The sequence below is a fragment of the Podarcis vaucheri genome (assembly GCF_965113315.1).
Source record: "Podarcis vaucheri genome assembly, chromosome: 9".
NCBI lineage: Eukaryota > Metazoa > Chordata > Lepidosauria > Squamata > Lacertidae > Podarcis > Podarcis vaucheri.
The window spans coordinates 59,745,142-59,758,436 of NC_138767.1; the positions used below are offsets into that span (position 1 = coordinate 59,745,142).

General features: G+C 44.9%; 1 protein-coding gene across 1 annotated transcript in view; it reads left to right on the forward strand.

The window, feature by feature from the left end:
- Positions 1–9,218, forward strand: part of GRXCR1 (glutaredoxin and cysteine rich domain containing 1) — a 50,953-nt gene extending 41,735 nt beyond the window's left edge. Inside the window, exons 4-5 of the mRNA XM_082238285.1 lie at positions 6,262–6,327; positions 8,932–9,218. Coding sequence (XP_082094411.1) covers positions 6,262–6,327; positions 8,932–9,111 — 246 coding nt within the window. The 3' untranslated portion in view covers positions 9,112–9,218. The remainder of the gene's footprint in view (positions 1–6,261; positions 6,328–8,931) is intronic.
- The last annotated feature ends 4,077 nt before the right edge of the window (positions 9,219–13,295 follow it).

A 13,295-nucleotide genomic window follows, 5' to 3' on the forward strand; every position in this document is an offset into this window, starting at 1 on the left:
TCCATCTTATAAGGAACATGTGGTTTTCCAGATGTTGTTAGACTCCAACATCCATCAGCCCCTGTCAGAATAGCTAGTGATCAGGGATGATGGGAGCTGTATTCCAGCAACCTCTGGAGAGAAGCGTGTACATACCGTATTTTTCGCTCTATAAGACGCACCAGACCACAAGACGCACCTAGTTTTTGGAGGAGGAAAACAAGGAAAAAAATATTCTGAATCTCAGAAGCCAGAACAGCAAGAGGGATCGCTGTGCAGTGAAAGCAGCAATCCCTCTTGCTCTTCTGGTTTCTGGGATAGCTGCGCAGCCTGCAGTCGCTCCATAAGACGCACACACATTTCCCCTTACTTTTTAGGAGGGAAAAAGTGAGTTTTATAGAGCAAAAAATATGGTATTTACAGAGATTGCAAGTCAATTGAATTGCAAAGGGGGGGGGAATGAAAGATGTCCTTTCCTTCTAACAATGAGTAGTGGTTTCTGTTTAATTAAATTGTACGCTTTCTAATACTTCCTGCTGTATCCCCCAAAGACACCTGTTTTAAGGGTTTACCATCAGTACATTTTATCAATTAATTAGTAAGTTGAAAGGCAGAAGATTCATCAACTATGTTTTTCAAATGTGGTGGACAGCCTTATTGAGTCCACATCCAAGTAAGGATAAATCATCTCATGGCATTAGCTAGCCTCTGTCCGTATTGTTAAGTGCACTTTAGTGTGTCTGTAACATTTATATTGGCCAAGGGCTGCTTATATCTGAAAACGAATCATGCCCTCTGCTGGGATAACGATGAAGCATACATAATGAAACTATTTCGACTAGAAGGTTACGTAAAAAGGAGCCTGGGCGCTTCTCATTTCCAGGTATTGAAAGGTATTGAGAAAGGGTTGGGGGAGCCCTGACAATGGCCGAGAGATTATAAACTTACAGCCTGCTTGCCTATGCAAGTAGATATTTTATTTTAAGGCTCTTTAGAAACACCAAACAGCTCCTGTACCCAGATCGTCAATCAAAGCACTAAACAAAGTAAGCAAGTTGCCAAACAGGCACGACCAGCTGACCACACTGCTTGCATAAAACAGCGGTGGTAAATCTAGCAGTCACCTTAAACGTATGGTTAACAGATTTTTTTCAAAGAATCCGGGGACACTTTTTAAAAAAAAAAAAAGAGAAAAAAAGTTATTTTTAAAAATTATTTTTTAAAAATAATTAAGAAATAATATCTTCTCTTCTGTGGTCTCCTCTGTCGCATGGCCCTCCTCTGGGCCCCAGCCTGCTCTCTTGGAGCGCTAGCCGCTGTGGAGTAGGCTCAGCTCGGGCCTGGGCTCGGCTACGTGTCCTTGCCCCTCCCGGTGCTCTCCTACCTCTCTTCCTCAGCGGCAGCAGCAGCTCCCCTCTTTTTTCTCCTTCCTCTTTCTCTCTCTTCCTTCTCCTTCTCTGCTCCTCCTTCTCCCTGCGTTGGTTCTGGCCTCGGAATACCACTGGGCAGTCGCTCCCGGCTTGATTTGGGTTGTGGGTGTGGGTGCGTCAGCGGTTCCCCCAGCTGATGCACCGGGCGTCCCCAGTTCCCCCTTGGCAGTGGCAGTGGGAGCGTCAGCAGCAGCAGCAGTCCCAGAAGCCAGGAGCCAGCCTGGTAGCGCAGTTGGCTCTGGCTGGCTTCAGGAGCTACTCCCTGCCATGGCACCCGCCATTTTGTCTTGCCCAAAGTCCCCATATGATGTGTCTTGTGCCGTTGAACCAATCATGCAACATTCATCCCCTACTATATAATCTACAACACTTAAAATATAAATCCAGAGACATTAAATGAAATCTGGGGACATTCCGGGGACGGATTTTGTCCGGGGACAGATTTGTAAATCCAGGGACTGTTCCCGGGAAATGGGGACATTGGGTAACCATACCTTAAAGGCCCCAGCTTTATAAGAACTGCTGATAAAATTACAGTCGTAGCTTGGAAGTCAAAAGGAATCTGTTCCGGAAGTCCACTTGCCTTCCAAAACGTTCAGAAATCAAAGCGTGGCTTCTGATTGGCTGCAGGAAGCTCACTTCTGGGTTTGCAGCGTTCGGGAGCCAGAACGTCCGAGTGCCAAGGCGTTCGGGATCCAAGGTATAGGAAAGGAGTGGGAAACTGGATCCAGCCAGTAGGTGTCTTTGAAACCACACAGTCACCTGACATCAATCACTTGATGTCACAGTGACACCAGATGAAGCATTTCCCTTTATCCATGTAGTTTGAAATCAAACAAGGCAGGCAAAGGAAGCAGACTTTGTAGCCACCACTGAGCAGCTGACTGCACAGGTGGGAATGGTTTGAGGTAAAGGGTTTCATGAACCAAATTAGGAGCCCAAGGGTCAGAGGATCTCCATCTCTGGTGTAGGAGGTATCTATCGTATATTAAATGTCTCCCAAGAACACCACAGAAAGGAAGCAGCAGGTGGCATTTGAGTACCAGAGAAATTTCACCACTGAAATGCTTGTAGTATTGTATTTTTTTGTTTCTTCTGGAGAAATGTACTTTTCTTTTGTTCTGGTAAGGAAACATTTTAAATTGTTTAAAAAGTATTAAATCACATGGCTTCATGTAGCTACATAGAAAAGGCATGATCAACACTGCTGCTGTTACAGTGGTGCCTCGCAAGACGAAAAGAATCCGTTCTGTGATTCTCTTCGTCTAGCGGTTTTTTCGTCTTGCGAAGCAAGCCCATTGACAGATTAGCGTATTGGCACTATTAGCGCTATTAGCGGCTTTTAGCGGCTTATCTGCTGATCGGATCAGCTGATAAGCGGCTTAGCGGCTTAGAAAAAGGGGGAGGAGGAAAAAAACCAGCAGGAACTCGCAAGACATTGTCGTCTTGCGAAGCAAGCCCATAGGAAATTCGTTTTGCGAAGCACCTCCAAAACGGAAAACTCTTTCGTCTAGCGAGTTTTTCGTCTTGCGAGGCATTCGTCTTGTGGGGCACCACTGTATTTGCTGCACTTCTAAATGCATCATCTTTGTTCAAAATGTACATGTGGGGCAGTAATTCTCAAGCATTGGGGTGATGCCTCTCTTGGGAGCAGACAGAACTGATGTTAAGGAGAGCAGGGTTCCCATCCCATCCCATCCCATCCCATCCCATCCCATCCCATCCCAAGGAGTAGACTGTTTTCAGAGAAAAGTTCCCAGCCAGTGTGGTGTAGTGGTTAAGAGCGGTAATCACGTAATCTGGGGAACCGGGTTCGTGTCTCCGCTCCTCCACATGCAGCTGCTGGGTGACCTTGGGCCAGTCACACTTCTGTGAAGTCTCTCAGCCCCACTCACCTCACAGAGTGTCTGTTGTGGGGGAGGAAGGGAAAGGAGATTGTTAGCCGCTTTGAGACTCCTGAAGGGGTGTGAAAGGCGGGATATCAAATCCAAACTCTTCTTCTTCTTCTTCTTCTCAGACACTCTCAATTTCAATAAAGCTTTTTTTTGTGTGTGTGTGGGCCTAGTCTCTGTAGGATCTTTACAACTTGAAAATGGCGGCAGCAGAAGAATGGCAGTTTCTCTGGACTATAGCAGTTAGAAACCTGAAGCCATGGAACTTGATCTGAACCCCTCTGCACCTCTTGATTTCACATACAGTACCCTAGCTCAGTGTAAGAGAATTGAACTACAGTCCTAGGGTGGATCTACACACAGGAAAAAACCCACGATAAATAAGTCAAAAATTAAATCGTTATAACAAAAGGGGGAAAATCAACGCTATGGAAAATCACGTAGAATTTCTTTTACTCTCCAGCGCCATCTGGTGCTGTATGTTTATAACACAATCAAAATGCTGGTTTTTTTTACTAATGTAGCTGAGTCCCTAGACTGCTTCTGTATACATGTATCTGCTGCATCTGCAAGGGGATGCATATATTTCCTATGTATTCATTTGGGGAGTATAAGGTGAACTTGGAGACCTGACAGGTGCCCCAAGGCCCATTAAACACCAAGGGTGAGGCATCCACCATTGCTGATGTGCAATGGTGATGGGAGATGGGCAGACCAAGCGGATATCAAAGTGTTATACAGAAATTTGGGGAGCTGGTGAAGAAGGCTGCAAGGGAAATGCCTGTCTATGAGAAAAGAGTCCCCCAAAGAGACTGGTAAGTTAGGGACTGTCCAGACTAGGGCTAGCGACTTGGGTTTATCCAACTTTAGTTTGTTTTTGTTCCGACAGGGATATTTTGGCTTTCTGTAATTTGGGGGCATCACATTTCTTTCTTTTTGACATTTATAGCAATACCTAAGGAGGCTTCAAAGGAACAACCCCGGTTAACTTTTGGAGGCTGTTTGATAAGGAGCATTCTGGTAAACAAATGGAAGCTCAGTCCAGATCAGACTGAGGCACTGTTAGTGGGTGGTTCTCTAGACCAGATGGATGGGAGGTTGCCTGCTCTTGATGCGATCACACTACCTCTGAAGGAGTAGGTACGTAGCTTGGGGGTCCTCCTGGATTCTTTGCTGTTGCTTGAGGCTCAGGTGGCCTCGGTGGTGTGGAGGGCATCCCATCAACTTTGTCTGCACCCCTATCTGGACATAGACTAACTTCTATGCTCTGGTACCCTCTAGGCTAGATGACTGCAACACATTATAGGTGGGACTGCCTATGAACAAAGTTCAGAAACTTCAGCTGGTGCAGAATTCAGTGGCCAGGTTGCTCACCAGGGCAAGACTGTTTGCATATAACACCAATCCTGCCCTGGCTGCCAATTAGTTTCCATGCCCAATTAAAAGTGCTGGTTTTGACTTATAAAGCCTTAAATGGCTCAGGACTGCAATATCTCAAGGACCGCCTCTCCCCATATTAACCAACCTGGACCCTGAGATCATCATTTGGGGCCCTTCTTCGTGTGCCCCTTCCACCAGAGGTCCAGAGGGTGGCAACACAAGGACAGGCCTTTTGTGGTGGCTTCCCCCAGTTGTAGAATGCTCTCTCCAGGGAGGGTCGCCTGGCGCCTTCGTTACATATCTTTAAGTGCCAGGCGAAAACCTTCCTCTTCTCCCAGGCCTTTGGCTAATTAAACAATCTACGGCCTTTTAAACGAGGGTGCGGGAGTTGTTATTGTTTGTCGTTTTGGGATTTTTGTTTGTTTTTATATCGTAAACTGCCATGTGATCTTTGGATGAAAGCTGGTATAGAAATCTAATAAACAAACAATCAAATTGACCCCTTATCGGAGGGCCCGAGATATGGGTACACTCCTTGCACCTAGCAACCAGTATATGCAAGTATAATCACTCCCTCCCCACCCCCTGAATAACGGACACATTAAATACAAATGCCCTGGTAGTGTTGCTCAGTTCCTCAACAGGTTCTCTCTGATTAGCAGAAAGAGCCAAAGGAAAGTTTTATATCTTCTTTGGCAGTTTAATTTTCTTTACAGTAACCTTTTGTACTTTCAAGAAGAAAAATGAAGAACCTCTTCATTGCTGCCTTGCTTCAGAGCTCAGAAATTCCCCAGGGTCCTATGTACTCAACCTAAATTATTTTTATTATTCACGGCTGGATCTTGATTTTATTGTCATAATGGTATTTTTCATCATCTTTCTTCCCCTGGCATCATATCCACAACATGCTCCAGATGAATTCAAGCTGGAAATGCTTGAACAGTAGAAATACTGTTTTTCTCATGCTCGTTTAGGTGTATTCTCTGATGCACTATATGTATAAGAAATTGCCTCTTTGACATATTAACAAGGTGCCTTCCGTTTTTTATTTATAAGAAAGCATATATTGCAAAAGAGGGTCTGGGAATTGCAGTGATCATGTAGTACAAGATATATGAGATACTGCTATGTACTGAAGTTCTCACCCTGGGCTAGCAGGGGGATACTGTAGATAGTTATGCAAATGAAGGATCGAAAGTGTCGTTCAGTGATTGGATAGTTACAGAAAGTTGTTACAGTTACGTTGTACTGGAGCTCTATATAAGCAGGCTGACTGAGTCCTTCAGCTCAGTTCTGTTCTGGCCTCTGAATAAACAAGAGCTGTTGAAGAATCGCTGTGTCGTCTGATATGTTCACCCACAACTTAACATGAGATACAATATGTAATAATCCTGTGTTCAGCAGCCAAAGCACACATAGGCCAGCTGAAAAAGTATGATGATATTGTGAATAATTTTTTTTCTTTTTCTTTTTAAAAAGAATCTGTTTTCTAACTTTCAGCAAAATTGTCGAGACAAAAACTCCAACAAAGCTTTATATCTCAGCCGTTACATTAACAAATTTTGTCTCTTACTTTACAGGGTGCTGAGAAAATTTTGTCAATGAATGAATCAGGGGAACTGCAAGATCTCTTAACCAAAATTGAGGTAATTGATGAGGTTATAAAAGATGACACATTAAAATACCGTTCTCATACATTAGTTACATACATAGTGTTCTGTGGTAAGCTCACAGATGAATTATATTTTCTTTGTAAGGGAACATCAACATGAATGTCTCCAACCTTTTGCCCATTCTTCACTACAAGTATCTGTTGGCTCTACACTTGTATTAATTCTGGAAAAATAAATATAGGAACATGGCCATAGGAAGGTAATATGTGGTTCTGCCCCGAGTATATATAATTGATGCCCATGCCTATGCCACCCAACCCCCCCCCAGCCTCTATTACACAAACTCAAAAGTGCCTCACATAGAGAACAGGGCAGGCTAGAACTACCAATCCCCCCAAACAAAATGGCCGCCCCATATCTTCCTTTCATTCTCTTCTCTGTCATGTGGCGAAGGCATAAAATTGTGCATCTTTGTTCTCATTGGGTCTGAACTGGTGGTGACAGACCAGGAATGACTGACATTTGGGTCAAACTGGTAGCTTAGTGAAGATGTTGACCCAGTGTGTGGCAGCTGTGAAAAAGTTGGGGTTCCGTGCTAGGGATAATTAAAAGTTTAATCAGTATTATAAAAAATAATAATCAAAAAATAAAACTGTCAATATCATAACACCATTCTGCGACCACACCATGAATACCATGTACAGTTTTGGTCAACTCCAAAATGACACCATAGAACTGGAGAAGAGTCAGGAAAGGGCAACCAAGATGATCACAGTGTTACTTGGCCTCTCCTGGCATGCCCAACGGAGGATCTCAAGGTCCATAAATAGCAACACCCTAGTGGTCCCGGGCCCTAAGGAAGTTAGATTAGCCTCAACCAGAGCCATGGCCTTCTCAACACTGGCTCCGGCCCGGTGGAACGCTCTGCCTCATGAGACCAGGGCCCTGCAGGATCTGATTTCTTTCCGCAGGGCCTGTAAGACAGAGCTGTTCTGCCTGGCCTTTGGCTTAGAATCAGTTTGATTTCCTCCCCCTCTTTCTTTTCCTTTCTCCTCCTATGAAGAGATTGCACCCTAATGTTTTAATTGTTTAACGTTGTATTTCAATCTTGTTTTTTAAGTTGTATTTCAATCAGCTTGTTTTTATTATTGGTTGTTAGCCGCCCTGAGCCCGGTCTTGGCTGGGGAGGGCAGGGTATAAATAAAATTTATTATTATTATATTTAAAAGAAGAGTAGACAAATTCATAAAGGGTAAGGCGATCCATAGCTACTACCCACAATGGCTACGTTCTGTCTCATTGTAGGAGGCAGCATGTTGCTGAATACCAGTTGCTTGGAATCACAAGTGTGGAGAGTAATCCTGTCCTTGTGGGCTGCTTTCCCATAGGTATCTGACTAGCCACCATGGGTCTTTGGCCTGATCCAACAGGGCCCTCCTTACGTTTTGTTTCTTATGTAAATCACAGCCATAGGGGAGCCCAAGAAGCCTCAGAACCACAGAGAGTGGAGGGATTTATCTGCAACCATCTGTTATAAGAATCTCAAGATCTCAAATATAGAATAAATATTCATAAATGCACACATATCTAAATATATGAACGTGTGTCTGAAATAGTATGGGAGAGCAATCCTGAAGCCATTTGGACTCTCCCAGTGACCTCAGATATTCCTCTGCAGTAAGGGAGGTAAATGGGGAAAGTCTTCCCATTGTCTTTTTGCTTGCAGATCCTGTCTTAAGGGCATACTTGTGTATGCCTGTGACCTGGATTAACCATCATAAAAGAATGGCCAGGCTGCCCAGGCAATACAATCAGTGACCATTCTCAGGTACCCTGGCAGGCAGGACTTCTCCTTCTGTGATATATGTATGATTTTTTGGGGGGTGGTGGTCTTGGGCTACAGGGCGGGCAATTCCAAAAGTCTATATAAGGGCTTGCGCACCATTGTCCAGGGTTCTCCTCCCTCCTGCGTGTGGTGAGCAGGGACCCTGTTGCAACAGTTCTTTGAATAAAGATCAGGCTTACTTGCCACTTTGCTTCTCAATATACTCTGCTTGGTAGACTCTGTACAGGCTCTGGAATACCCCATAAGAGAAAGGGACCAGTTTTTCTTAGAACACATCTCAACAAAAAATATCCCATTGAAACTTCCATTCCTAATTCAAGGGAAGCTTCCACTGGCAGGAATGGAGGGTTCTCTTGAAATACAAATAGCAGCTTCAGAAAGGTTTTTGTTGGAGCTATGGGTCCTGAGAGTCATACAGTGGTGCCACTACTTACATGCACCTCTTGTTACGTATCCTTCGGGATACGCACACAACAAACCTGGAAGTATATTTCTGGGTTTCGCTGCGCACGCATGCGCAGTAGCGCTCTATCACACCTCGCGCATACGCAGAAACAATTTATTGTGCCGTGTGTGCGCGCAGATCAGGCACCTCCGGTTGCGGAAACCTCGGGATCCGACCGGAGCTCTGGAATGGATCCCGTACGCAACTGGAGGTACCACTGTATCTACATAAGAAGAAATGTGCAAGTTACTTTCATTCTCACAGTTAATTCCCTGTCCAGTTTGGCCCTCAGAATATAATGCAAACAATGGATGCCATCTTACTTTCTGTCTCTCCCCCCCCTCAGAGAGTTCAACACCCTCATGAATGCCTCTCATGTGGGGGCTTTGGTTTTATTCCGTGCTCAGCGTGCCATGGGAGCAAGATGTCAGTGTTTCGGAACTGTTTTACGGACTCATTCAAAGCCCTCAAGTGCACCGCTTGCAACGAGAACGGATTGCAACGCTGCAAGAGTTGCCTCAGCTAAGGATGGCGCCTTGATACAAAAAACAACCTCATTTTATTATGTCAACGCAGCAGTTTGTTATACTATTTTATATTAAGGAAAACCACCATGTTTGTCTAATTCAGTCAGTAAACGTCCATTTGTACAAAATAAAATAAAATAAAAAGTTGCTGGAGTCCTTTATGTGGTGAGATCTCACAGTTACCTGAAACTCAACATATAAAAAGCCGGTATAGTTGTACCTTGGTTTTTGAACATGCCTAGTTCTCAAATGTTTTGGCTCCCAAACAATCAAAAGTGACTGTTTCAGTTTGCGAACATTCATTCGGAAACTGAACATTCAGCGGGGCTTCCACAGCTTCCAATTGGCTGCAGGAGCTTCCTGCAGCCAATCAGAAGCCACGCTTGGGAAGTCGAACGGACTTTCAGAACAGATTCCGTTCTACTTCCAAGGTACGACTGTATAGTACATCTACAAAAAAACAACAACACCTTGTGTTGATTAAATAATAGCTGAGCACATTGCTATGACATTTCCATCAAGTTAGAAGACTATTCTAAGAGAATTCGGCGAACTGTAGATTTGCTGCCATGTGCTCTCAAGGTGTTTTGAGCTACATTTCAGCGTTTCAGCTTCAGAGGAATTGGGGTGAATGTCTGAGAGCAGCACACCTTTTGATGTATGACTAATTCCTGGGGGTTCTCATACGTCTACTTTTTTATTTTTATTTATGAAATTTGTATAGCACCCTATACCCGCAGGTCTCAGGGCGGTTCACAGCATAAAATCACAATATAAAAACACAAAATACATAATAAAAACCAAAACAAGAACAACCCAATAACCCCTCCCCTCTCTAACATGTTTGAAAAGGGCATTAGATATCAGTCAGCCAAAGGCCTGGTCAAAGGGGAATGTTTTTGCCTGGTGACTAAAGGTATATAATGAAGGCACCAGACAAATCTCGCTTTGGAGAGCATCCCACAAATGGGTAGCCACTACAGAAAAGGCCTGTTCTCGTGTTGCCACCCTCCAGACCTCTGTTCAGATTGCACACGAAGAAGGGCCTCGGAAGATGATCTCAGGGTCTGGATAGGTTCAAATGGAGAGAGGTGGTCCTTGAGGTATTGTGGCCCTCAGTGTTTAAGGCTTCCTGTTATGGGCCATTGAGCTGTATCAACAACTAAAGGTTAATGAGTAGCCAACCACCTATGCAGAATGGACTGGCCTTCCATCAGCTCTCCTCTCTCATTTGGTCCAAGGAATTGCTAGTTCATGGGGTATCATTCGCTATTTTCACTGCCTTCACTGGTCCTGATTTAAATGGCACCATCCTTGCACAGGAATATATCAGCAGGCTTAAGGAAGGTTTGCATAAGTACAAAACATCTACCAGACATGGTCATGGCTACTGTGTGTGTGTGTTTTGTGTGTGTGTTGTGCTTTGTATGTATGTATGTACACAAAAAAATGTCTGAGGCTACTATGGTTTCTACTATTGTAAGACGAACATGTTTATGTCCATCCTTTGCTTTAATAATATCTGTAGCTTTGATGCACAATTCAGACTGCTTCCGAGATACTTCCTAGGTTTCAGCAATATTGCTTCCATGTTTAACAGCTGGCAATTCAGAGTTCTGAACTGCACCAATGCCTAGGCTTTTGGGCGGCCATGTTAATTTTACTCTCTTTTTTGGCAATGTGCCTCCCACTCCTGGTACCGTGTGTTTTGTTTTTTAAAGAAAAAGGCCAGTTAAGACTATGTTAAACATAAAACAATGGAGAAAATATAAACCATAGCTGCCTTTGGAAGCGGCAGGGCCTCCTTTCATTCGACATCTCTGTTACTCAGCTGCTGAATAGACCTAATGGAAGTGAGTCATTCTGCTCCATTGTGGATGATAAACTCTATGGTACATTGGACTTGACTCTCTTGCATCTATGCTGACTGTTGTTGTTATATGCTGACTATTACAACACTGCCTCTTTTTGCTGACCATGTGGGATTTTTGGACCCAACATCACAATACAGTCATACCTTGGGATAAATACACTTCAGGATAAGTATTTTTGGGTTGTGCTCCGCAGCGACCCGGAAGTAACGGAGCGCGTTACATCTGGGTTTCGCTGCTCGCGCATGCGCAGACAGTCAAAATGACGTCACGCACATGCACAGAAGCGGCGAAACGCAACCCGCGCACGTGCAGATGCACAGTCGCAACTTACATTCTATTCAGGATGTGAACGGGGCTCCAGAATGGATCCCGTTCGCATCCCGAGGTACCACTGTAGCTTCATTCACCATCCTCTAAATGACCCTGGCTACCTATAAAATCTGCTGTACAGCTTCCAGCTCTTGCATGCCTGTACTTGTCAATTCCCATGATATGTCATTGGTTCTCCCCTTCTTTCCTTCTTGACCATTTTCTTCTTGGCTGGCTCCTGCCCTCCAACTCCGGGGTCACTCCAGGTCCCTGAGATCTTTGCTATTTCTGGAACGAAGCCTAATTCTCCCATCAGTTCCTGCCTATACAGTGGTACCCCGCAAGACGAATGCCTCGCAAGACGGAAAACCCGCAAGACGAAAGGGTTTTCTGTTTTGGAGGCGCTTCGCAAGACGAATTTCCCTATGGGCTTGCTTCGCAAGACGAAAGCCCATAGGGAAATCTCCGGGGACCTCTTTTAAATGCTGGTGGTGGGGAGCAAAGCCTTTTCCCCCCCTCCGGCCTTCAGAAGAGGTCCAGGAAGGCCGGCGGGGGCCGAAAGGCTTTGCTCCCCACCACCAGCATTTTAAAAGCAGTCCGGGATAGCAGGGAAGAGCTTCCCGCTATCGCGGACGGCTTTTGAAGGCAGGCGGGGGGGGAGCAAAGACTTTCGCCCCCTGCCCGCCTTCAGAAGAGACCTCTTCTGAAGGCGGGCGGGGGGCGAAAGTCTTTGCTCCCCCCTGCCTGCCTTCCCGGGAGAGCTTTTGAAGGCAGGCGGGGGGGGGCAAAGACTTTCGCCCCCCGCCCGCCTTCAGAAGAGGTCCAGGACCTCTTCTGAAGGTGGGCGGGGGGCGAAAGTCTTTGTCCCCCCTGCCTGCCTTCCCAGGGGCTTTTACATCGCCCCGGACAGTGGAGAAGTCCTCCGCTGTCCCGGGCGATTTTAAAATGCCGCCCGCCAGCATTTTAAGATCGCCCCGGACAGCGGAGAAGTCATCCGCTGTCCCGGGGTTTTTTAAAATGCTGGGGGTGGGAAGAAAAGCCCTTGTCCCCCCCCAGCCTTCAGAAGAGGTCGGGGGACAGACTGTCCCCGGACCTGGTCTGAAGGCGGTTTCCATAGGAACACATTAATTGATTTTCAATGCATTCCTATGGGAAACCGTGCATCGCAAGACGAAAAACTCGCAAGAAGAAAAAACTTGCGGAACGAATTAATTTCGTCTTGCGAGGCACCACTGTACTTCCAGGACCAACACTGCAATTTACAAGGCTCACAGAGGGGTATTGGCCCAACTCGCTAAGCATAGGATTTTGCCAGTAGCAAACTGATGGCACAAAGACTATAGATATTTGCTATGTTATCGTTCCAAAATGCAGTTCTCTGAAGTTTGGGACAGGATTGCTAACCCCTTCCATGTTGAGAGCAAGCACATATGACTATAGAGATTTACAATATAAATCCTATGTGTGTCTACCCATAAGGAAGTCCCACTGTAGTCCATAAGTGCCTATTCTCAAATAGGGTGAATACGACTGCAATTACAGCAGCTGTTGGGGATATTTTCCTGCTTTGTTTGTTTGCTTGAAAGCTCTTGCAAGATTTTATTAAGTGTTACATAAGGTGAGGGGAGATAGAATGCATTCCATTTTTTGGTACAGTTTTATAGTTGCAGGCAATTTCTTCCATTTAATTCAATATTCTTAAATGAGGCTCTTGATGTTCAGAACAGTTTGGTTTTATTTTTTATTTTTTTAAGAGAGGGAAGGAGGCTACTTTTACATTGCTTCAGGGGATATACAAACCTTTTCTTTTCCGGTGAGAAATAATATCACGAGAAATTGATTTCCATCAAATGTGAGGTGTCTGGCAGCTTTGTCATTTGAAAAGATCTATAACAGGCAAGATCCTGTCAGGTCCAACAACACACTAAATTAATATAAAGAACCTGCATTTCTATGGCCTTGAGAACTTGGTGTGAAACCTTGGAATAGAAAGACAGCTT